This window comes from Balaenoptera acutorostrata, chromosome 14 (genome assembly GCF_949987535.1).
Source record: "Balaenoptera acutorostrata chromosome 14, mBalAcu1.1, whole genome shotgun sequence".
Classification (NCBI taxonomy): domain Eukaryota; kingdom Metazoa; phylum Chordata; class Mammalia; order Artiodactyla; family Balaenopteridae; genus Balaenoptera; species Balaenoptera acutorostrata.
Genome location: NC_080077.1, coordinates 48,941,622 through 48,966,793, shown reverse-complemented (window position 1 = coordinate 48,966,793; position 25,172 = coordinate 48,941,622). Strand labels below are relative to the sequence as shown.

Genomic DNA, 25,172 nt, shown 5'->3' with positions numbered 1-25,172 from the left:
TTTTTTTCTTTAAATTAATTAATTAATTAATTTATTTTTGGCTGTGTTGGGTCTTCGTTTCTGTGCGAGGGCTTTCTCTAGTTGTGGCAAGTGGGGGCCACTCCTCATCGCGGTGCGCGGGCCTCTCACTATCATGGCCTCTCTTGTTGCGGAGCACAGGCTCCAGACGCGCAGGCTCAGTAGTTGTGGCTCACGGGCCTAGTTGCTTCGCAGCATGTGGGATCTTTCCAGACCAGGGCTCGAACCCGTGTCCCCTGCATTAGCAGGCAGATTCTCAACCACTGCGCCACCAGGGAAGCCCCCTTTTCCTGTATTTCTAAAGTACTATCTATTGTAATTTTCCCTTCAGACTGAAGAGCTTCCTTTAGTATTTCTTGTGGGACAGGTATGCTAGCAACAATTTCTCTCAGCTTTTGTGTATCTGGAAATGACTTTAATTTTACCTTCATTTTTAAAAGATAATTCCACTGGAGAAAGAACCTCAGGTTGACAGTTTTTTTTTTCTTCCAGCATTGTGTCTGGGGGCCTTGTTCTCCTTCTCCTCCTCCTTTTTTAAGGACATAGTTTTTTTTGGCGTGGTTTTAGGGTCATAGCAGGTTTGAGAGGGAGGTACAGAGATTTCCTGCGCACTGCCTGCCCTCCACCCGGATTATCAGTGTCCCCCACAAAAGTGGTACACTTGTTACAACTCATGAGCCACATTGGCACATCATAACCATCCAGAGTCCACCACTTACGTTACGGTTCACTCTTGGTGTTGTACATTCTATGAGTTCGGACAGATGTATAGTGACATGTATCCACTCTGATAATATTGTACAGAGTATTTTCGCTGCCCTAAAAGTCCTCTGTGCTCCACCTATTTATCCCTTCCCCCAACCCCTGGCAACCACTGATCTTTTTACTGTCTCCAGAGTTTTGCCCTTTCCAGAATGTCATATAGTTGGAATCATACAGTATGTAGACTTTTCAGATTGGCTTCTTTCACTTAGGGATATGCATGTCTTTTCAAGGCTTGATAGCTCATTTCCTTTTAGCACTGAATAATGTTCCATTGTCTGGATGTATCACAGTTTATCCACTCACCTATTGAAGAACATCTTGGTTTCCTTCTTTTGATGAGAAGTCAGATCTCATACTTTTTTTTTTTAAATTAATTAATTAATTAATTTATGGCTGTGTTGGGTCTTCGTTTCTGTGCGAGGGCTTTCTCTAGCTGTGGCGAGAGGGGGCCACTCTCCATCGCGGTGCGCGGGCCTCTCACTATCGCGGCCTCTCTTGTTGCGGAGCACAGGCTCCAGACGCGCAGGCTCAGTAATTGTGGCTCACGGGCCTAGTTGCTCCACGGCATGTGGGATCTTCCCAGACCAGGGCTCGAACCCGTGTCCCCTGTGTTGGCAGGCAGATTCTTAACCACTGCACCACCAGGGAAGCCCCCAGATCTCATACTTAATGTTATTCTCCTGTGTGTAATACTCCCCCTTTCTCAGACTGATTCCAAGATTTTCTCTTTATCCTTAGTTTTCAACTGTGTTACCTTGTGACCTTGGAGATCATATAGAAATGCTTCCAGACTGGAAAGATAAACAGGTGCCCCCAGGTGGGAAGTTTGGGGAGCAGGCACTCCATTAGAGGGAGCAACGTGAGAAAAAGCCTGGAGGAGAAACTGACCTGCTGCCTCTTGTCAGGTGCATGGCATAGGAGGAGAGTGCATTGAGTGCTGCCGCTAGAGAGGAAGGCGGGGACCAGCACACAGAGGGTTTAGATACCATGCTCAGAAGTTTGGACCATATACTGGTGACAGTGGGGAGCCACTGAATGGGCTTCTAGGAGATGAGGAGTAAAATCAGATATGGTGTTTAAAAAACCTTTTTTTTAAATTTTATTTAATTTATTTTTTATACAGCAGGTTCTTATTATCCATTTTATACATATTAGTGTATATATGTCGATCCCAATCTCCCAATTCATCCCACCACCACCACACCCCCGCCACTTTCCCCCCTTGGTGTCCATACGTTTGTTCTCTTCATCTGTGTCTCTATTTCTGCCCTGCAAACAGGTTCATCTGTACCATTTTTCTAGGTTCCACATACATGCGTTAATATACGATATTTCTTTTTCTCTTTCTGACTTACTTCACTCTGTATGACAGTCTCTAGATCCATCCATGTCTCTACAAATGACCCCACTTCGTTCCTTTTTATGGCTGAGTAATATTCCATTGTATATATGTACCACAACTTCTTTATCCATTCATCTGTTGATGGACATTTAGGTTGCTTCCATGACCTGGCTATTGTAAATAGTGCTGCAATGAACACTGGGGTGCATGTGTCTTTTTGAACTATGGTTTTCTCTGGGTATATGTCCAGTAGTGGGATTGCTGGGTCATATGGTAATTCTATTTTTAGTTTTTTAGGGAACCTCCATACTGTTCTCTATAGTGGCTGTATCAATTTACATTTCCACCAACACTACAAGAGGGTTCCCTTTTCTCCACACCCTCTCCAGCATTTGTTGTTTGTAGATTTTCTGATGATGCCCATTCTAACTGGTGTGAGGTGATACCTCATTGTAGTTTTGATTTGCATTTCTCTAATATTTAATGATGTTGAGAAGCTTTTCATGTGCTTCTTGGCCATCTATATGTCTTCTTTGGAGAAATGTCTATTTAGGTCTTCTGCCCAGTTTTTTGGTTTTTTTTTTAACATCTTTATTGGAGTATAATTGCTTTACAATGGTGTGTTAGTTTCTGCTTTATAACAAAGTGAATCAGTTATACATATACATATGTTCCCATATCTCTTCCCTCTTGCATCTCCCTTCCTCCCCCCTCCATATCCCACCCCTCTAGGTGGTCACAAAGCACCAAGCTGATCTCCCTGTGCTATGCGGTTGCTTCCCACTAGCTATCTATTTTACGTTTGGTAGTGTATATATGTCCATGCCACTCTCTCACTTCGTCACAGCTTACCCTTCCCCCTCCCCATATCCTCAAGTCCATTCTCTAATTGGTCTGTGTCTTTATTCCCGTCTTACCACTAGGTTCTTCATGACCTTTTTTTTTTTTTTTTTGCCTTAGATTCCATATATATGTGTTAGCATACTGTATTTGTTTTTCTCTTTCTGACTTACTTCACTCTGTATGACAGACTCTAACTCCATCCACCTCACCACAAATAACTCAATTTCGTTTCCTTTTATGGCTGAGTAATATTCCATTGTATATATGTGCCACATCTTCTTTATCCATTCATCCGATGATGGACACTTAGGTGGTTCCACGTCCTGGATATTGTAAATACAGCTGAAGTGAACATTTTGGTACATGACTCTTTTTTTTTTTTTTTAATTTTTATTTATTATTTATTTATTATGTTTTATTTTTGGCTGTGTTGGGTCTTCGTTTCTGTGTGAGGGCTTTCTCCAGTTGCGGCGAGTGGGGGCCACTCTTCATCGCGGTGCGCGGGCCTGTCACTATCGCGGCCTCTCTTGTTGCGGAGCAGAGGCTCCAGACACTCAGGCTCAGTAGTTGTGGCTCACGGGCCCAGTTGCTCCGCGGCATGTGGGATCTTCCCAGACCAGGGCTCGAACCCGTGTCCCCTGCATTGGCAGGCAGATTCTCAACCACTGCGCCACCAGGGAAGCCCATGACTCTTTTTGAATTATGGTTTTCTCAGGGTATATGCCCAGTAGTGGGATTGCTGCGTCGTTATGGTAGTTCTATTTTTAGTTTTTTAAGGAACCTCCATACTGTTCTCCATAGTGGCTGTATCAATTTACATTCCCACCAACAGTGCAAGAGGGTTCCTTTTCTCCACACCCTCTACAGCATTTATTGTTTCTAGATTTTTTGATGATGGCCATTCTGACCAGTGTGACATGATATCTCATTGTAGTTTTGATTTGCATTTCTCTAATCATTAATGATGTTGAGCATTCTTTCATGTGTTTGTTGGCAATCTGTATATCTTCTTTGGAGAAATGTCTATTTAGGTCTTCTGCCCATTTTTGGATTGGATTGTTTGTTTTTTTGTTATTGAGCTGCATGAGCTGCTTGTAAATTTTGGAGATTAATCCTTTGTCAGTTGCTTCATTTGCAAATATTTTCTCCCATTCTGAGAGTTGTCTTTTGGCCTTGTTATGGTTTCCTTTGCTGTGCAAAAGCTTTTAAGTTTCATTAGGTCCCATTTGTTTATTTTTGTTTTATTTCCATTTCTCTAGGAGGTGGGTCAAAAAGGATCTTGCTGTGATTTATGTCACAGAGTGTTCTGCCTATGTTTTCCTCTAAGAGTTTGATAGTGTCTGCCCTTACACTTAGGTCTTTAATCCATTTTGAGTTTATTTTTGTGTATGGTGTTAGGGAGTGTTCTAATTTCATACTTTTACATGTACCTGTCCAGTTTTCCCAGCACCACTTATTGAAGAGACTGTCTTTTCTCCACTGTATATGCTTGCCTCCTTTATCAAAGATAAGGTAACCATATGTGTGTGGGTTTATCTCTAGGCTTTCTATCCTGTTCCATTGATCTGTATTTCTGTTTTTGTGCCAGTACCATACTGTCTTGATTACTGTAGCTTTGTAGTATAGTCTGAAGTCAGGGAGCCTGATTCCTCCAGCTCCATTTTTGGTTCTCAAGATTGCTTTGGCTGTTTGGGGTCTTTTTTGTTTCCATACAAATTGTGAAATTTTTTGTTCTAGTTCTGTGAAAAATGCCAGTGGTAGTTTGATAGGGATTGCATTGAATCTGTAGATTGCTTTGGGTAGTAGAGTCATTTTCACAATGTTGATTCTTCCAATCCAAGAACATGGTATATCTCTCCATCTATTTGTATCATCTTTAATTTCTTCCAACAGAGTCTTATAATTTTCTGCATACAGGTCTTTTGTCTCCTTAGGTAGGTTTATTCCTAGATATTTTATTCTTTTTGTTGCAGTGGTAAATGGGAGTGTTTCTTAATTTCACTTTAAGATTTTTCATCATTAGTGTATAGGAATGCAAGAGATTTCTGTGCATTAATTTTGTATCCTGCTACTTTACCAAATTCATTGATTAGCTCTAGTAGTTTTCTGGTAGCATCTTTAGGATTCTCTATGTATAGTATCATGTCATCTGCAAACAGTGACAGCTTTACTTCTTTTCCGATTTGGATTCCTTTTATTTCTTTTTCTTCTCTGATTGCTGTGGCTAAAACTTCCAAAACAATGTTGAATAATAGTGGTGAGAGTGGGCAACCTTGTCTTGTTCCTGATCTTAGTGGAAATGGTTTCAGTTTTTCACCATTGAGGACGATGTTGGCTGTGGGTTTGTCATATATGGCCTTTATTATGTTGAGGAAAATTCCCTCTATGCCTACTTTCTGCAGGGCTTTTATCATAAATGGGTGTTGAATTTTGTCGAAAGCTTTCTCTGCATCTATTGAGATGATCATATGGTTTTTCTCCTTCAATTTGTTAATATGGTGTATCATGTTGATTTGCGTATATTGAAGAATCCTTGCATTCTTGGGATAAACCCCACTTGATCATGGTGTATGATCCTTTTAATGTGCTGTTGGATTCTGTTTGCTAGTCTTTTGTTGAGGATTTTTGCATCTATGTTCATCAGTGATATTGGCCTGTAGTTTTCTTTCTTTGTGACATCTCTGTCTGGTTTTGGTATCAGGGTGATGGTGGCCTCGTAGAATGAGTTGGGGAGTGTTCCTCCCTCTGCAATATTTGGAAGAGTTTGAGAAGGATAGGTGTCAGCTCTTCTCTAAATGTTTTATAGAATTCAACTGTGAAGCCATCTGGTCCTGGGCTTTTGTTTGTTGGAAGATTTTTAATCACAGTTTCAATTTCAATGCTTGTGATTGGTCTGTTCATATTTTCTATTTCTTCCTGGTTCAGTCTCAGCAGGTTGTGCATTTCTAAGAATTTGTCCATTTCTTTCAGGTTGTCCATTTATTGGCATATAGTTGCTTGCAGTAATCTCTCATGATCCTTTGTATTTCTGCATTGTCAGTTGTTATTTCTCCTTTTTCATTTCTAATTCTATTGATTTGAGTCTTCTCCCTTTTTTTCTGGATGGGTCTGGCTAATGGTTGATCAATTTTGTTTATCTTCTCAAAGGACCAGCTTTTAATTTTATTGATCTTTGCTATCGTTTCCTTCATTTCTTTTTCATTTATTTCTGATCTGATCTTTAGGATTTCTTTCCTTCTGCTAACTTTGGGGTTTCTTTATTCTTTCTCTAATTGCTTTAGGTGCAAGGTTAGGTTGTTTATTTGAGATGTTTCCTGTTTCTTAAGGTAGGATTGTATTGCTATAAACTTCCCTCTTAAACTGCTTTTGCTGCATCCCATAGGTTTTGGGTCATCGTGTCTCCATTGTCATTTGTTTCTAGGTATTTTTTGATTTCCCCTTTGATTTCTTCAGTGATCACTTGGTTATTAAGTAGTGTATTGTTTACCCTCCATGTGTTTGTATTTTTTACAGATCTTTTCCTGTAATTGATATCTAGTCTCATAGCATTGTGGTCAGAAAAGATACTTGATACGATTTCAATTTTCTTAAATTTACCAAGGCTTGATTTGTGACCCAAGATATGATCTCTACTGGAGAATGTTCCATGAACACTTGAGAAAAATGTGTACTCTGTTGTTTTTGGGTGGAATGTCCTATAAATATCAATTAAGTCCATCTTGTTTAATGTATCATTTAAAGCTTGTGTTTCCTTATTTATTTTCATTTTGGACGATCTGTCCATTGGTGAAAGTGGGGTGTTAAAGTCCCCTACTATGATTGTGTTACTGTCGATTTCCCCTTTTATGGCTGTTAGCATTTGCTTTATGTATTGAGGTGCTCCTATGTTGGATGCATAAATATTTACAATTGTTATATCTTCTTCTTGGATCGATCCCTTGATCATTATGTAGTGTCCTTCTTTGTCTCTTGTAATAGTCTTTATTTTAAAGTCTATTTTGTCTGATATGAGAATTGCTGCTCCAGCTTTCTTTTGATTTCCATTTGAATGGAATATCTTTTTCCATCCCCTCACTTTCAGTCTGTATGTGTCCCTAGGTCTGAAGTGGGTCTCTTCTAGACGGCATATATATGGGTCTTGTTTTTGTATTCATTCAGCCAGTCTGTGTCTTTTGGTGGGAGCATTTAATCCATTTACATTTAAGGTATTTATCGATATGTATGTTCCTATTCCCATTTTCTTAAATGTTTTGGGTTTGTTATTGTAGGTCTTTTCCTTCTCTTGTGTTTCTTGCCTAGAGAAGTTCCTTTAGCATTTGTTGTAAAGCTGGTTTGGTGGTGCTGAACTCTCTCAGCTTTTGCTTGTCTGTAAAGGTTTTAATTTCTCCATCAAATCTGAATGAGATCCTCGCTGGGTAGAGTAATCTTGGTTGTACGTTTTTCTCCTTCATCACTTTAAATATGTCCTGCCACTCCCTTCTGGCTTGCAGAGTTTCTGCTGATAGATCAGCTGTTAACCTTATGGGGATTCCCTTGTGTGTTATTTGTTGTTTTTCCCTTGCTGCTTTTAATATGTTTTCTTTTTTTTTTTTTTTTTTTTTTAATGAGGATCTTGAATCAGATGCGTATGTTTTGATTGATTGATTGATTGATTGATTTTGGCTGTGTTGGGTCTTCGTTTCTGTGCGAGGGCTTTCTCCAGTTGTGGCAAGCGGGGGCCACTCTTCATCGCGATGCGCGGGCCTCTCTCGTTGCGGAGCACAGGCTCCAGACGCGCAGGCTCAGCAGTTGTGGCTCACGGGCCCAGCCGCTCTGCGGCATGTGGGATCTTCCCAGGCCAGGGCTCGAACCCGTGTCCCCTGCATTAGCAGGCAGATTCTCAACCACTGCGCCACCAGGGAAGCCCCCAATATGTTTTCTTTATATTTAATTTTTGATAGTTTGATTAATATGTGTCTTGGCGTGTTTCTCCTTGGATTTATCCTGTATGGGACTCTCTGTGCTTCCAGGGCTTGATTAATTATTTCCTTTCCCATATTAGGGAAGTTTTCAACGATAATCTCTTCAAATATTTTCTCAGTCCCTTTCTGTTTCTCTTCTTCTTCTGGGACCCCTATAATTCGAATGTTGGTGTGTTTAATGTTGTCCCAGAGGTCTCTGAGACTGTCCTCAGTTCTTTTCATTCTTTTTTCTTTATTCTGCTCTGCAGTAGTTATTTCCACTATTTTATCTTCCAGGTCACTTATCCATTCTTCTGCCTCAGTTATTCTGCTATTGATCCCTTCTAGAGTATTTTAAATTTCATTTATTGTGTTGTTCATTGTTGCTTGTTTCCTCTTTAGTTCTTCTAGGTCCTTGTTAAATGTTTCTTGCATTTTGTCTATTCTATTTCCAAGATTTTGGATTATCCTTACTATCATTATTCTGAATTCTTTTTCAGGTAGTCTGCTTATTTCCTCTTCATTTGTTAGGTCTGGTGTGTTTTTACCTTGCTCCTTCATCTGCTGTGTGTTTTTCTGTCTTCTCTTTTTGCTTATCTTACTGTGTTTGGGGTCTCCTTTTCACAGGCTGCAGGTTTGTAGTTCCCGTTGTTTTTGGTGTCTGTCCCCAGTGACTAAGGTTGGTTCAGTGGGTTGTGTAGGCTTCCTGATGGAGGGGACTAGTACCTGTGTTCTGGTGGATGAGGCTGGATCTTGTCTTTCTGGTGGGCAGGTCCATGTCTGGTGGTGTGTTTTGGGGTGTCTGTGGCCTTATTATGATTTTAGGCAGCCTCTCTGTTAATGGATGGGGCTGTGTTCCTGTCTTGCTAGTTGTTTGGCATAGGGTGTCCAGCACTGTAGCTTGCTGGTTGTTGAGTGAAGCTGGGTCTTGGTGTTGAGATGGAGATCTCTGGGAGATTTTCACCGTTTGGTGTTGCGTGGAGCTGGGAGGCCTCTTGTGGACCAGTGTCCTGAAGTTGGCTCTCCCACCTCAGAGGCACAGCCCTGATGCCTGGCTGGAGCACCAAGAGCCTTTCATCCACATGGCTCAGAATAAAAGGGAGAAAAAATAGAAAGAAAGAAAGAAAGAGGATAAAATAAAATAAAGTAAGATAAAATAATGTTATTAAAATAAAAAATAATTATTAAGAAAAAAAATTTTTTTAAGTAAAAAAAAAAAAACTGACGGACAGAACCCTAGGACAAATGGTGAAAGCAAAGCTATACAGACAAAATCTCTCACAGAAGCGTACACATACACACTCACAAAAAGAGGAAAAGGGGGAAAAATAATATTTCTTGCTCCCAAAGTCCACCTCCTCAATTTGGGATGATTTGTTGTCTATTCAGGTATTCCACAGATGCAGGGTACATCAAGTTGATTGTGGAGCTTTAATCTGCTGCTTCTGAGGCTGCTGGGAGAAATTTCCCTTTCTCTTCTTTGTTCGCACAGCTCCCAGGGTTCAGCTTTGGATTTGGACCCGCCTCTGCGTATAGATCGCCTGAGGGCGTCTGTTCTTCACTCAGACAGGACGGGGTTAAAGAGCAGCTGCTTCGGGGGCTCTGGCTCACTCAGGCCGCGGGGAGGGAGGGGTATGGATGCGGGGCGAGCCTGCGGCTGCAGAGGCCGGCATGACGTTGCACCAGCCTGAGGCGCGCCGTGCGTTCTCCTGGGAAAGTTGTCCCTGGATCATGGGACCCTGGCAGTGGCGGGCTGCACAGGCTACCAGGAGGGGTGGTGTGGAGAGTGACCTGTGCTCACACACAGGCTTTTTGGAGGCGGCAGCAGCAGCCTTAGTGTCTCATGCCCGCCTCTGTGGTCCGCGCTGATCGCCGTGGCTCGCGCCCGTCTCTGGAGCTCCTTTAAGCGGCGCTCTGAATCCCCTCTCCTCGTGCACCAGGAAACAAAGAGGCAAGAAAAAGTCTCTTGCCTCTTCGGCAGCTCCAGACCTTTTCCCGGACTCCCTCCTGCCTAGCTGTGGCGCACTAACCCCTTCAGGCTGTGTTCACGCCGCCAACCCCAGTCCTCTCCCTGGGATCCGACCACCGAAGCATGAACCTCAGCTCCCAGCCCCCGCCCGCCCCGGCGGGTGAGCAGACAAGCCTCTCGGGCTGGTGAGTGCTGGTCGGCACCAATCCTCTGTGCGGGAATCTCTCCGCTTTGCCCTCCCCACCCCTGTGGCTGCGCTCTCCTCCGTGGCTCCGAAGCTTCCCCCTCCGCCACCTGCAGTCTCTGCCCGCGAAGGGGCTTCCTAGTGTGTGGAGACCTTTCCTCCTTCACAGCTCCCTCCCACTGGTGCAGGTCTGTCCGTATCCTTTTGTCTCTGTTTTTTCTTTTTTCTTTTGCCCTACCCAGGTACGTGGGGAGTTTCTTGCCTTTTGGGAGGTCTGAGGTCTTCTGCCAGCGTTCAGTGTGTGTTCTATAGGAGCAGTTCCACGTGTAGATGTATTTCTGATGTATCTGTGGGGAGGAAGGTGATCTCCGTGTCTTACGCTTCTGCCATCTTCTCCTCTCTCTCTTCTGCCCAGTTTTGGATTGGGTTGTTTGTTTTTTTAATATTGAGCTGCATGAGCTGTTTATATATTTTGGAGATTAATCCTTTGTCCATTGATTGGTTTGCAAATATTTTCTTCCATTCTGAGGGTTGTCTTTTCGTCTTGTTTGTAGTTTCCTTTGCTTTGCAGAAGCTTTGAAGTTTCATTAGGTCCTATTTATTTTTGTTTTTATTTCCATTACTCTAGGTGGTGGATCAAAAAAGATCTTGCTGTGATTTATGTCAAAGAATGTTCTTCCTATGTTTTCCTCTATGAGTTTTATAGTGTCCGGTCTTACATTTAGGTCTGTAATCCATTTTGAGTTTATTTTTGTGTATGGTGTTAGGGAGTGTTCTAATTTCATTCTTTTACATGCAGCTGTCCAGTTTTCCCAGCACCACTTATTGAAGACACTGTCTTTTCTCCATTGTATATCCTTGCCTCCTTTGTCATAGATTAGTTGACCATAAGTGCGTGGGTTTTTCTCTGGGCTTTCTATCCTGTTCCATTGATCTATATTTCTGTTTTTGTGCCAGTACCATATTGTCTTGATTACTGTAGCTTTGTAGTATAGGCTGAAGTCAGGGAGTCTGATTCTTCCAGCTCTGTTTTTTTTCCCTCAAGACTGCTTTGGCTATTTGCAGTCTTTTGTGTGTCCGTACAAATTTTATTTGTGAATTCTATCAAACACTTAAAGAAGAGCTAACACCCATCCTTCTCAAACTCTTCCAAAAAATTGCAGAGGAGGGAACACTCTCAAACTCATCCTATGAGGCCACCATCACCCTGATACCAGAACCAGACAAAGATACTACAAAAAAAGAAAATTAGAGACCAATATCATTGATGAATATAGATGCAAAAATCCTCAACAAAATACTAGCAAACAGAATCCAACAACACATTAAAAGGATCATACACCATGATCAAGTGGGATTTATCCCAAGGATGCAAGGATTCTTCAATATACAGAAATCAATCAATGTGATACACCGTATTAACAAATTGAAGAATAAAAACCATATGATCATCTCAATAGATGCAGAAAAAGCTTTTGACATAATTCAAGACCCATTTATGATAAAAACTCTCCAGAAACTGGGCATAGAGGGAACCTACCTCAACGTAATAAAGGCCACATACGACAAGCCCACAGCAAACATCATTCTCAATGGTGGAAAAACTGAACACATTTCCTCTAAGATCAGGAAGAAGACAAGGATGTCCACTCTTGCCACTATTATTCAACATAGTTTTGGAAGTCCTAGCCACGGCAATCAGAGAAGAAAAAGAAAGAAAAGGAATACAAATTGGAAAAGAAGAAGTAAAACTGTCACTGTTTGTAGATGACATGATACTATACATAGAGAATCCTAAAGATGCCACCAGAAAACTGCTAGAGCTAATCAATGAATTTGGTAAAGTTGCAGGATACAAAATTCATGCACAGAAATCTCTTGCATTCCTATACACTAATGATGAAAGAGAAATTAAGGAAACACTCCCATTTACCACTGCAACAAAAAGAATAAAATACCTAGGAATAAACCTACCTAGGGAGACAAAAAACCTGTATGCAGAAAACTATAAGACACTGATGAAAGAAATTAAAGATGATACAAACAGATGGAGAGATATACCATGTTCTTGGATTGGAAGAATCAATATTGTGAAAATGACTATACTACCCAAAGCAATCTACAGATTCAGTGCAATCCCTATCAAATTACCAATGGCATTTTTTACAGAACTAGATACAGTGTTTTTTGTTTGGTTTTGTTTTTTTTGTGGAGATGCTGGGGACCGACAGATATGTTTTTTAAGAGCTCCTTAAAGCTGTGACGTGGTAGATTTGTTGAAGTCATTCTTGAGGGAGGGAGACCGGTTAGGAACTTACTGCAGTAGTACTTGGTAGCAGTAAAAATGAGGGAAGGGTGACTAGTTTTAGGGCTATAAGGATGATAAGCAGGATTAGTTGTTAAATGACTATGGGAGGTGGGGGAGAGGAAGATGACCTGGATGACTCCTAGCTTCCTATCTCCAAGGTATGGAGAAGCTGTCTCGGGTGGGTGGGGCAATGTTGAGTTTGGGCCGTGAGTTTTTCCTGTAGGATGTTCTAGTGGAGACATCCAGTAGGCAGCCAGCTATATGGGTCTGCACTCAGCGGAGCAGTTCTGGATGGAAATTTAGATTTGAAGCTGCATAGTGTCAAAAATGAAGGCAAGGGGGTGGATGAGATGGTCAAGAGACAGTGTGCAGGGTGAGAACAGCAATACATTAAGGTCATGAAACACCAGTGAGCTTAAATCTAAGTCAAATGCAGGGTAACAGGAGCCTGCAAAGGAGATTGAGACAGTATGTCCAGAGGTAGGGGTAGAACTGGGCAGGGAGGTGGGGCTGCTGTCATGAAAGCCAAGAATTGAGAGTCCAACACTTAGAGAGGGGAGGACGGAATGTTCATGAACATGAGCCCAGCTGAGAGGCCACCGAACCCGGCAAGGGGTCCCTGGTAACCACGTCTGAACCTGGGCAAGAATGAGAAGCGGGCACTCACTATTTGTAGCCTTGATATTCTGCTCCTCTACATTTGGAATTTCCATTGCTCCTCCAGAAGCCCAGCACTGTATCCTCAAAGTCTATTCTCACATGGTATATTCAACTCAAATAGTAGCTGAAAGTGTTACTCTGGGGAATACATGTCTCATCAGTGGTAAGAAAAAAGGCTGAAGATTCAATGGTGGAATTTCAAACAGATACTTTTAAATGTAGGGTTTTTTTTTTTTTTTCTGATTCTGACTTTCTTTTTCACTGTCCAAACTTTTTCTTTTTTTTTATTAGCTATCTATTTTATACATATTAGTGTATTTATGTCAATCCCAATCCCCCAATTCATCCCCCCCCCCCCACTGCTTTCCCCACTTGGTGTCCCTTAAATGTAGGGTTTTTGAGTTGGAAAGAGGTTTAGGATGTCTGAATCAGTCCAATTGCCTTCAGTTCCATCAGATAAAAATTGAGAGTTAATTACAGAAATTACTTGCCAGGCACTGTGCTAAGTGCCAGTTGTACACCAGCAAGTGAACCTCAAGTCCCTGTGGTTGGGTAGCTTTAGGGTGAGTGGAGAAGACAGGCACTTACACACTAACTTCAGTACACCGACAGGGAAAAGGGAGCATGGAGAAGTTATAGAAAGTCTTCTGGAGAAGGTGGTAACTCAGTGAAGGAGTGGGGGCAGGTGAAGAAGGTTACAGGTAGAAGGAACAGCCTCAGATATGCAGGGAACCGCAGGCACTTTCACTTGCTAGAAGCTAAGGAATCTAAGGAACGCAAGAGACGAGGAGGGCCCTGAATGCTGTGCTCAGGAGCTTGGACTTCCCTGCAGGTCACTGACGTTTGGGTGTGAGGGATGAAGGAGATGGAACAGGTGAGGGTGATCTCAGTTTCCTGGCTTGGGGAACTCAGGGGATGATGCCACCATTCACTAAAATGGGGACTAGCTGAGAGCAGTTTCTTGTGGGGAGGGAGAAAGTGAGGTGCTTGTGGGACATCAAAGTGGGATATACCCCGTAGAGATGAATGAGTTAGTTGTGAGGTCAGGGGGAGAGTCTGCGCTGGAGAGGAAAAACAGACGCAGAGATTCAGTGATCTGTTCAATATCAAAGCTGGTTGGTGGCAAGACCTGGCCTGGGGAAGGGAGGAAGGTAAGGATTGAGAGCTCAGGCTCTGGAAGCTGCCTGCCTGGTGTAAGTCCCTCTTCTTCAACTTACTTGATATGTGACCTGGAGTAGGTTAAGCAATCAGAGCCCCATAGTCCTCCCTTGTGAAATGGGGTGTATTGTTTCCTATTGCTACTGAATAAATTGCTACAATCTTCAAACAGCACAGATTTATTATCTTCCAGTTCTGGCGTCTGTAGTCTGGAAACAGAGCTAAAATCAAGGCAGGGCTGTGTTCCTTCCGGGGGGAGTCTAGGGGAGAATCTGTCCTTTGCCTTTTCCAGCTTTTCTAAGCTGCCTGCATTCCTTGGCTTGTGACGTCCCCCCACCCCACCCCCCACCCCTGCCCCCTTCAGCAGCGGCATCGTGTTACCTCTGCTTCTAGCATCACATCTTCTCTGACACACCTGCCTCTCTCCTTCCCTTGGAAGGAAGAGTAGATTGGAGGGGAGAATTGGGAGTTTGGTTTTGGTCATGTGAAGTTTGCTATGCCTGTCAAATATCTAAGTGGAGACCTGTTAAGTAGGCAGTTTGAGTTCAGAAGAGAGGCCTGGGTGGAGATATGAGATAGAGTGAGGGAAGTTACTTCAGAGGTCTTTACCCACAGGGGGTTCCAGTGTTTAGGGATGAAGATGATGAGAAGAAACTAGCAGAGGAGACTGAGAAGGAGCCATCAGTGAGAAAGGAGAAGAGTCATGTGTCGGAAGCTGAGTGCAGAAAAGTTTAAGGAGCGAGTGATCATGTCAAATACTGATAGATACTATTATTATTACAATTCACCACACCGTGTTCTTGTAATCTGGGGGAAATCTGTTTCTAGAAAACCTCTGAAATTAGTTTGCGGAACCATTTCTAACATCACCTTTGTTGTCAAATGAAGTTCTACCGCAGGGCCCAAGGCACTGGGCTGTTAGACACGGCACCCGAAGGAAGGCCTGGTGAGGTAGCAGAAGTGCACCATCGTCAACAGTTTTGTCACTGGCCCTGTCAGTGCGCTCACCAGAAGCCCAGCTGCCCTCCTGGAGTGAGCCTGGTGAGGGATGGCTGTGGATGCTGTAAAATCTGTGCCAGGCAACCGGGCGACACCTGCAACGAGGCTGACCTCTGCGACCCCCACAAAGGGCTGTACTGTGACTACTCAGCAGATGGGCCTAGGTACGAGACCGGAGTGTGTGCATGTAAGTGTTTCCTTCTGCACTGGCTGGCGAATGTGGAGTCTAGACAGGATTTTTGTCTGCAATTGTTACTTTGGAATAATCAGCTTAATGTGACTAACTATGAGGTGGGTTTAGTTTCCATGCACCAGTGAGACTAGCCTTCTCATACTGGACACCATGTGAAACGAGCAGATGTTACACACACATTCAGAAACCTGTTACTTTTATTGCATTGAAATGATCTTGCAGTTCTTCTCAGGTAATTGCTTTTAATGATAAAAATAGGAGAAATTATGTAAACAGTCTGACTTATTAAAGTGCCACAGATGACAGCTTTCGTTAATACTGTCAGAAGCAATCTGAATTCAACCTTTTCTGTGACTAAAAAATAATCTTTTTTAAAATGTAAGGATGTATATCTAGTATTCAGACATACAGCTTTAATCTCAGCCTTCCCAACTAACCATCAAGTTACTGTACTTTTAAAATTTATTTATTTTTTATTTTTGGCTGCGTTGGGTCTTCGTTGCTGCACACGGGCTTTCTCTAGTTGCAGAGAGCGGGGGCTTCTCTTGTTGCGGAGCACGGCCTAGAGCTCGCAGGCTCTAGAGCGCAGGCTCAGTAGCTGTGGCGCACGGGCTTAGTTGCTCCACAGCATGTGGGATCTTTCTGGACCAGGGCTCGAACCCATGTCGCCTGCATTGGCAGACGGATTCTTAACCACTGCACCACCAGGGAAGCCCAAGTTACTGTACTTTTTACTGAGGCATATTTGTAAAAAAGAAGGTAGGGGCACCCCAAATCACAACAGGATCCTCAGCTTTATGGGCCTTAGCTCTGCAGACTGCTTGAGACCATCTAAACCTATGCCTTGACAATAATTCAGGATACCGATTTATTGAGGATTAAAAAATAAAATTTCTAAGGGAAGAGAAATACTCATGTCAGCTGGGTGGTTAAGTTACTCTGTAGAAAAGTCTAAGTGGGAAGGAAAACTACTAGCAGAAGTTTGGTTGTAAGTATGGAATGAGAGCACATCTCTGGAGTTGGACTGAATGTGTGGAACAGTTCAAGTTGATAGCCTGATGCCCCTGTCAGCACTTGATTATTGTATATTGGTTAAGAATGTAGGCTCTGGGTTCAAATTCTGAGTTCTGTCTGATGAGTGACCTTGATCAAGTTGCTTAACCTCTCTGTGCCTCAGTTATATCATATGTACTTCCTATTTTATAGAGTTGTTAGGAGGATCAAATGAAATGAAGACACAAAACCCAAAACACCTAACACAATATCTGGTATGTAGTAAATTCTCAAAAATGTTAGCTATTACTTATGGAAATTCAACAGGAAAAACATGATCTATCAGACTCTGGCATTCAGGAGACCTCTTTCTCCCAAACAGTGCCAGGCAAGGTATTTCATTAACCTAACAAACACTTAGTGAGCATCCGCTACTGAGCTAGACACTGTGACCAGCAGGTGGGGGCACAACAGGGAAAAAAGAGATACAGGTCCTGCCCTCACTGAGTCGAAGTTTACTGTGTCAGACAGACCTTTCCACAAGTAACTTTATGTACAATGTGATGAGTATTGTAACAGAGCACAGCCATGAGGATGGGGGTGGGGATGATAGTCACAAACTATGGCTCAGGGACCAAATCCGCCCACAGTCTGTTTCTGTAAATAATGTTTTATCCGAGAACAGCCACACCAGTTCAGTTACATATAGTCTGCGGCTGCGTTACATACAATAGCAGGGTCTAGTAGTTGCAACAGAGACCGAATGGTCTATAAAGGCTTAAGATATAACTTTACAGAGAATGTGCTGATTCATCATATAGAGCAATGGTTTTTAACCTTTTTTTTGGTCTGAGGATCCCTTTAGTCTTAGAAATTAATGAGGACCCAAAGGGCTTTTCTTTTTTTTTTTTTTTTAAATTATTTATTTATTTATTTATGGCTGTGTTGGGTCTTCGTTTCTGTGCGAGGGCTTTCTCTAGTTGTGGCAAGTGGGGGCCACTCTTCATCGCAGTGCGCGGGCCTCTCACTGTCGTGGCCTCTCTTGACGTGGAGCACAGGCTCCAGATGCGCAGGCTCAGTAGTTGTGGCTCACGGGCCCAGTTGCTCCGTGGCATGTGGGATCTTCCCAGACCAGGGCTCGAACCCGTGTCCCCTGCATTGGCAGGCAGATTCTCAACCACTGCGCCACCAGGGAAGCCCCCAAAGAGCTTTTCTTTATGTGAGTTATCTCTTGGTATTTAACGGATTAGAAATTTTAAAATATTTACTAATACATTTAAAAAAACAAACCCATTGCAAATTAATACGAATAATATATTATTTGTGGAAAAATTTTACTTTAAAAACAAAGAAATTTAGAGAAGAGTGGAAGTGGAATTGTTTTACATTTTTGCAAATCTCTCTAATGCCTAGCTTAACAGAAGATAGATTCTTACATCTGCTTCTGCATTCAATATACTGCTATATGTTGTTTTAGTTTGGAATATATGAAGGGATTCCAGCCTCACACAGATACGTTGTTGGAAAAGGAAGGAATATTTTAACAGACTTTTCAGATAATTTTGAATATTCTTTTTCCATATTATATTAAAACTTGAGAAGTGGAGTTTCTTAAAAATTAGCTGCATCACTGCTAATCATGTGGAATCGGAAACCAAATCAATGAACTTTTCAAACTCTGTGACATTAAAATACATTCCTCTATTCAAAGACCCACTTGGAATGGGGCTTTTCCTCATGTATAATTTTGTAATACCATGCATTGGTTATTTGGAAAATACCAGTTTGGAACAATGGGTTATATAGATATTTTAAAAAATCACATTAGTTAGTACCAAAATTATCGGAAAAGTCTACATATTGGGTAGCTATAAAGATCTCAGTGGTGGACACAAGTTTTACAAAATTCTAATTTTTGCTCAAAAGCTTAAATTCTGTCACTGGCAACAAGTACTGTCAGTTGTTTTCCTTGAAGTGACAGGCTTGTTTCATTGATTTTCAAGAAAATGTCTGCCAAATACCCGAGTCTGAATAACCATGAGGTATCTGTCAATCATTTCTTCAGGGGAAATTACCACTAAAAAAGTGGTTAGTTCGGCCCACAACTCAAACAATAACATAGGTGCTTTTCCTCGAGATAACTATTGTACTTTGGTACAATATCTAGAGAAAGGCTCTACGTAACTTCCTGTTTTGTCACACAGAATATTAAGACATGTATATTTGATCACTCAGATTTAATAAAATTAGTAATTTTTACTGTGTCATTAAGGACATTCTTAGGTAGAACTAAGAACTTTAAAAAACAGTACATTTATGTACAAGTGTATGGCAAGGAAAAATAGTGACTAACCTATACAGTTTGATTCACGCTAAAGTGCCAGCAGCAGTTTTAGCCACTGCTGCTTTTGCACCATCAGTACAAATGTCAACACAGTGAAGTCAGTCACATCTTAGTATTCTGAAAAGGTTTTGACCTTCCAGTTGTGTGAAAGGTCATCAGTTACTGTGCAGTATTGTAAACAAATTATGATTTCTTCACGCATTCACTTATCCTAACTTCCTAGGACTATATCCCAGCCTGCTGCTGCGCATCTGGGGATGTCTGTCTCACCAGCCATCAGCCCAGCTCTGAGGTTTACAGTCGTTATCCCAGTGCTATACTCATAGTGATTTTTTTTTAAAAAAATAAATTTATTTATTTATTTATTTTTGGCTGTGTTGGGTCTTCGTTTCTGTGTGAGGGCTTTCTCTAGTTGCGGCGAGCGGGGGCCACTCTTCATCGCGGTGCGCGGGCCTCTCACTATCGCGGCCTCTCTTGTTGCGGAGCACAGGCTCCAGACACGCAGGCTCAGTAATTGTGGCTCATGGGCGTAGTTGCTCCGCGGCATGTGGGATCTTCCCAGACCAGGGCTCAAACCCGTGTCCCCTGCATTGGCAGGCGGATTCTCAACCACTGCACCACCAGGGAAGCCCCATGCATAGTGATTTTTTTATTAACTTTACTCAAGAACAGGGAACAGGGTCTTAATTTTGAAGGTGACTAGTCAGGGCTGATAATCTACGATATAATGAAAATGTCTCATTTTCACTTTTTACAGATGTTCTGTGAAGGAGGTTTCAGACGTGGCCTAAAAAATTGAGAATTGTATTTCATAAAGGAGATAGCAATTTCCTCTATGGTTTACAACTGGAAGTCTAGACTATCAGTTATGGCTTCTTTGGTGATTTTGCTCTTTTCTCTTTTCAGACCTTGTAGCTGTGGGATGTGAGTTCAACAGGGTACATTATCATAATGGCCAAGTGTTTCAGCCCAATCCCCTGTTTAGCTGCCTCTGTGTGAGTGGGGCCATTGGATGCACACCTCTGTTCATACCAAAGCCGGCTGACAGGCACTGCTCTAGGGCTAAAGGTGGAAAGAAGACTGATCAGTCAAAATGTGGCCTGCGGTCATCACAACAGCAGCTGTCAACAAGCTACAAAACAATGCCAGGTACTCATAAGTAGAACTCTCTCTCATGTACGACTTTGCCTGGTTTTCTTTCATGTTCCTTTTATGTACCATAGGAACTAAGTAGGTACTTACTGATTGGTGATCAGTGTGAGTGTGCCGTCATACTCAGTCTCTACCTCAGGCAGGTATGCTCTGAGTATCTGAAAAGGGAACTTTATAATGTTTCAGATTTTTTACTTTTTTTTTGGCCATGCAGCTCATGGGATTTCAGTTCCCTGACCAGGGATTGAACCCACGCGACAGCAGAGAGAGGGCTGAATCCTAACCACTAGATCACCAGGGAACTCCCCGAATGCTCCAGTCTTTGAAAGCTCTACTAGGTCAGGAAAACTCTTCTAAACTCTTACTACCTCTACTTATTTCCATTTAACCTCTTCTCAGGAAAACTGACCAAATATTATCCACATGTACCCTGGCCTAGAAAAACTTTTATCTGTATTCTATTATGGGCAAGAGGTATGAACCATCCAGTGCCAAAAATTTCCAAAGGTAACTTTTCCATATGGTAAAAGCAGAAATGGAAGGCTATGATCAAAAATATTTGAGGGTACATTGATTTGTAAACATTTCTAAAAACAGATAAAACTAATATAAAATTACCCTTTCATTCACTGAAAATGAAGCTTAACAATTACCAACTTCTCTAAATAAATGTGCACACAGGCATTTTTAAGTAGGTTACCCAGGTATGTGTGTAGTCAGAAACTTGTAATGAGAATCTTTATTACTCATCTGGAGCATCTGGCCATTTACAGTTGGCATCAGTATGTTCATAAACCTTGTAGTTTGGTCTGCTCTAAGCTAGCATCTTATTTAGGTGCCAGGGTTTTTTGGGGACAGGAGTTTCAAAAATGCCAGCAGATGAAGCACAGGTGAGGAAGGACTCAAAAAGGGCAATATTGATGCCTGGTTATTATTCACATCTGTGCTTTCATCCAGAAATTAAGAATGCCTTTTTCCTGAAATTTGGAGCGTAGTAAATGAAAGGTGCCATGGAAATATGGAATACTTCCGTATGCTAAAGACTCCTGAATTCACTTACGTGGATAGTTAATAAAAGCAACTGTAATCAGAGAAATGAGTTAGATCTTTAAAAACTAATTCTTAAAGGAACATCCTCTGGGATTCCAACTATGCCAATTAATTCAAAAAACTTTAACAGGTTACGGCAAATCGGCATTCACCATCCCTGGTTTTCAGCTAACTGCGTGATACTGCTAATGCTCTAAAACTTTTGAAAATATAAGCCAAATTGTTTTTTTTAACACACGTACAAGAACAGTTGATTTTCTGCATTGGATCTTAGTGACTCAGTGTTAAGTTCTTAGAACCCATGCGTGAACCTCCCTGGTGAGACCACCGTAGAACAGCAGTTGTCCCCAAGGCCAGGCCTTTGGGTCACGGTCAAGTTGGTCTCATTTGTGAAGTCAGAGCAGTTTCAGTGGATTCACTTGGAACCTGGTTGGAGGAGGTGTCAGATGGTCATTCTTAGTGGTCAGTACTTTGCTACAAAAAATGAGAAAATCTCCCAAGTGCTCTCTGGTAATTAAAATATAGGCCTAGATATGTTTCAAAGGAAGTATATGTTCAGTTTAATGTCTCTCCTCTGCTTAACTTTGAAACTGTACTTATGGGCCCAAACAGGAGTTTGCTTTCAAAGTTGAGCACAATGACACATGCACACTTTTATATTTGTGATAGTAATTTATATACTTAATTCGACAGTCTACGGTTGGAATCTAGCTTTTGCTTGGTCAGCAGGAAGCATGCAATGACGTAATGCCCCTATGCTTTTCTCACTGCTCACCAAACACTGAACTTGTACTTTGAAAATTTCTTCTAGTTTTCTTGCCCTTTAATGAATGTTAAGCAAATTCCTGAACTGCAGCTCTTGGCTTAACTCTAAGGGGGGGTTCTTGGTAATATGATAATCTAACCTACCTTTATTTATTGCAGATGCATGCCAAGCTTTTAACCTGCTTCCTGTGCTGAGGTCTTTAAACTGTTGTCTACCTTCCAGGTATCTCCATTTTTCTGCTTCCTCTCCCTCAGTTCTGTGTGCAATGGCAAGATCCTACTGTAATAACACTGACAACAGTATCAAAGTATCATTTTATTCAAAGATAGCACATACTTCAAAGTGACTCTTCTCTATCAAGAAGGCATTTTTTTTGGGGGGGGGGTCGTTTTTAAGTTGATATTTTAAAGTAATGTAGCCTGAATTTTGCTGTGTTAATTGCAGACTCAAATCTCCACCTTACTCCCAAAGCACCCACTTTAGGATGCATATTAACCTGAAGGAAATGCTTTGAGACAATGAACCAATTAGCAGTTTGCTTAAAATGAACCAAGTGCCTGATTCATTCATGAGCAGGAGGCAAGCTCCCCATGGATTTACAAGAAGATGGAAGATTATGCACTCTTTATATTTTCATTATTCACCCCCTTCCCCTCCCTTGTTTCTCCTAAGCTGCAGGCAGTGGAGGGGGTCTCTGTCTAGCCAACCCACTCACCCATAGAGCCGTCCATGCATTCCGAAGTGATATGAAATGTCTAGACAACAGAGGGAATACCATAGGCCTGATACCATAGGGAATGTAACAGTTAAGCTGAATGAATAAAACAGATCGCACGTTTTTCATGACTTAGTATACGAGTATTTAGATTAGTTCAGTGTAACGTAGAGAATTTTCTAAAAGAATAGATTTTAAAAAGTGGAGAAGAAAATAACTGGTCTTATTGATAGCTGAATTCTCAAATCTAACTTTTGTATTTTAGATTTTAACATCACGAAATTTAACGGTAAGACCACCTTGTTCTGATTAATATCTTGAATTCCCTAATATTACTAATGTCTGTTTCAACATCTGTTGAAAATAACATCAAGCATGAGGCAAGAACCAGGGAAAAGGCAGATATCCATCAAAGCATAAGCGTGTTTAGTACTCAGAGGATGGGCTAAGCAGAAAGAAGCAAATGGGTACTTTACTCAGTTTTTCAAAGATAAAGTATTTTTATTCCTCCTAAGATACTGCACTGTAATACTTGATTGAAAGATAATTTGGGGAGTGGGAAAAAGAGAGAACGATTAATTAGACCATAAGCTTATTTTATTCTGAGTTACTTTATATAAAGTTCAGATCTATTAACTATTAGCTTAAAAATGATTAAAAATTATCTACCTACAGGAATACATATATATTTATACACATGCACTCCCTCCTCCTTTATTTTAGCTTATAGGAATCTCCCACTTATTTGGAAAAGAAAATGTCTTGTGCAAGCAACAAAGTGGACCCCTTGCTCCAGAACATGTGGGATGGGCATATCTAATAGGGTAACCAATGAAAACAGCAACTGTGAAATGAGAAATGAGAGAAGACTGTGCTACATTCAGCCTTGCGACAGTAATATATCAAAGACAGTAAAGGTAAAGTTTAAGTAGATTTAACTTAACTTCATCATAATTCAATATTGAGACTCATGAAAAGTATGTGTGTGTCTATATGTGTTTTGGAAGTGTTTATTAATAAAACCACTTCATTGTAACTCTTAAAGTCAAACTATCTTGGAGGGCAGCAGATATTAATTAACTGCACTTTGTGGGAAAAATTTCACCAAGCAGAGAGGTAACGTTAGGGTATCTAGAATCAACAGGTTAACAGCTTACTAGTGTGGGTCTTGATCAGCCTGATTTGTTGGGGCACCCCACCAGGTGTATTGTTTTTTCAGAGTAGATCCTTTTCAGAGTCTATCTTCTTTTTCCTATATTAATTTTATGTAGTGGATTCAGAGCAATTGATAAAAGATTTTGGTTGCTACATCGTAATTATAAAAACAAACATTAGGAACATCCGAGAAGCTCTGATCTTATGTATCACCAACTTGGAGGGGAACCACACTGTTTCCAAAATGCTCTCCTTAGCTACTACTTGCCAAAGGACTATGATATAATAATACATACTCTAAGATTGCTTGGTATAACTAGAGCTGGTCCTGCTTCTGTGACTGTCTCAAGAGTAATTTTTAGAAATGCTACAAAACCAATCTTATCCCTAAGTTATTCCCTATCATATTAGAAAGTTGACAATTTCAAAGGGATTAAGATGTTTATTCATCTATCCATCTACTTAAAACTGTCTGAGCCATGTTAGAGAATTTAAGTCTTGGCCCTTGATATTAAACAAAACAGAGAAATTTTCATTTATTGTGGAACTAAGTCAAGGGTAGATAGCAGAAAAACATTGGGGAGTGGGTCCTATAATATGACGGAGGAAGCACAGGGAGGACTTTCAAGGTCCTCTGGCGAGAGGGGATTTTAAAGGTAGAAAAGGGCTGGATGTCACTAAATGGCAACTATTAATGCCCTGAAAATAATTATATCTGTGTATTTATGTAACAGTCCACAAAGTATCACTTTTCTGAACTATTGTAATCAAGTTTAAAGAGTGATTTAACGTTATATATCTTTTCAGATCCCCAAAGGAAAAACATGCCAACCTACTTTCCAACCTGTCAAAGCTGAAAAATTTGTCTTTTCCGGATGCTCAAGCACTCAGAGTTATAAACCCACTTTCTGTGGGATATGCTTGGATAAAAGATGCTGTGTCCCTAACAAGTCTAAAATGATTACCATTCAATTTGACTGCCCAAATGAAGGGTCATTTAAATGGAAGATGCTGTGGATTACATCTTGTGTATGTCAGAGAAACTGCAGAGATCCAGGAGATATATTTTCTGAGCTCAAGATCCTATAAAACCAAGCACATGGGGAAAAAGTTAAGGTTAATCATGTCATTACATCAAAATTTAAAATGGTTTTAAAAGGGTGGCAAATCTGCCTTATTGGTTTAAAACAGTAAGAATGCCTAGCTATTCTCAGATAACTGTATTTAAGGCATTAGAAGCTTTAAAAAAGGTTCTCCTAAAAATTTATGTAAAATATGAAAACCTTAAAATTGAGCTCTTAAAATGTATAATTATGTAATACAAAGATATTTGGTTCCATCTACATATTCCAGAATGAAAAATTATACAATTTACAAGAGAACATTTTAGTCTATAAAATAATCTGAAATGATCTGTTGAAGCTATATAAAAAGCATATTAAAGTTTTAAAACTTTGTACTTTGACAATACAGCCTAGGCTCCAATCACATAATCATTATAAGGTGAGCAAGATTTTCTAGATTAAATCTTAACTAGGAATAAGACTAAGCTGTAAATATATTTATTATTTCCATTGCCCTATCCTGAATATCAGTTTACTGAGATTTCTTTTGGAAG

The 25,172-nt window shown here is 41.0% G+C and overlaps 1 protein-coding gene across 1 annotated transcript; it reads left to right on the top strand.

Moving 5' to 3' along the window:
* The first annotated feature begins 15,069 nt into the window (after window positions 1–15,069).
* CCN6 (cellular communication network factor 6) lies at window positions 15,070–24,681 on the top strand. The gene is made up of 4 exons (XM_007191090.2): window positions 15,070–15,373; window positions 19,623–19,865; window positions 23,123–23,316; window positions 24,362–24,681. Exons 1-4 carry the CDS (start codon window positions 15,070–15,072, stop codon window positions 24,641–24,643), a joined length of 1,023 nt encoding a protein of 340 aa, XP_007191152.1. The 3' UTR covers window positions 24,644–24,681.
* Window positions 24,682–25,172: the final 491 nt, after the last annotated feature.

Excerpts from the sequence above, each read along its gene's own strand:
- CCN6 (XM_007191090.2), top strand. The coding sequence starts at position 15,070 with ATGAAGTTCTACCGCAGGGCCCAAGGCACTGGGCTGTTAGACACGGCA. Across the intron at positions 19,866-23,122 it reads AAGCTACAAAACAATGCCAG|CTTATAGGAATCTCCCACTT; the intron begins GTACTCATAAGT and ends CCTTTATTTTAG. Across the intron at positions 23,317-24,361 it reads ATATATCAAAGACAGTAAAG|ATCCCCAAAGGAAAAACATG; the intron begins GTAAAGTTTAAG and ends ATATCTTTTCAG.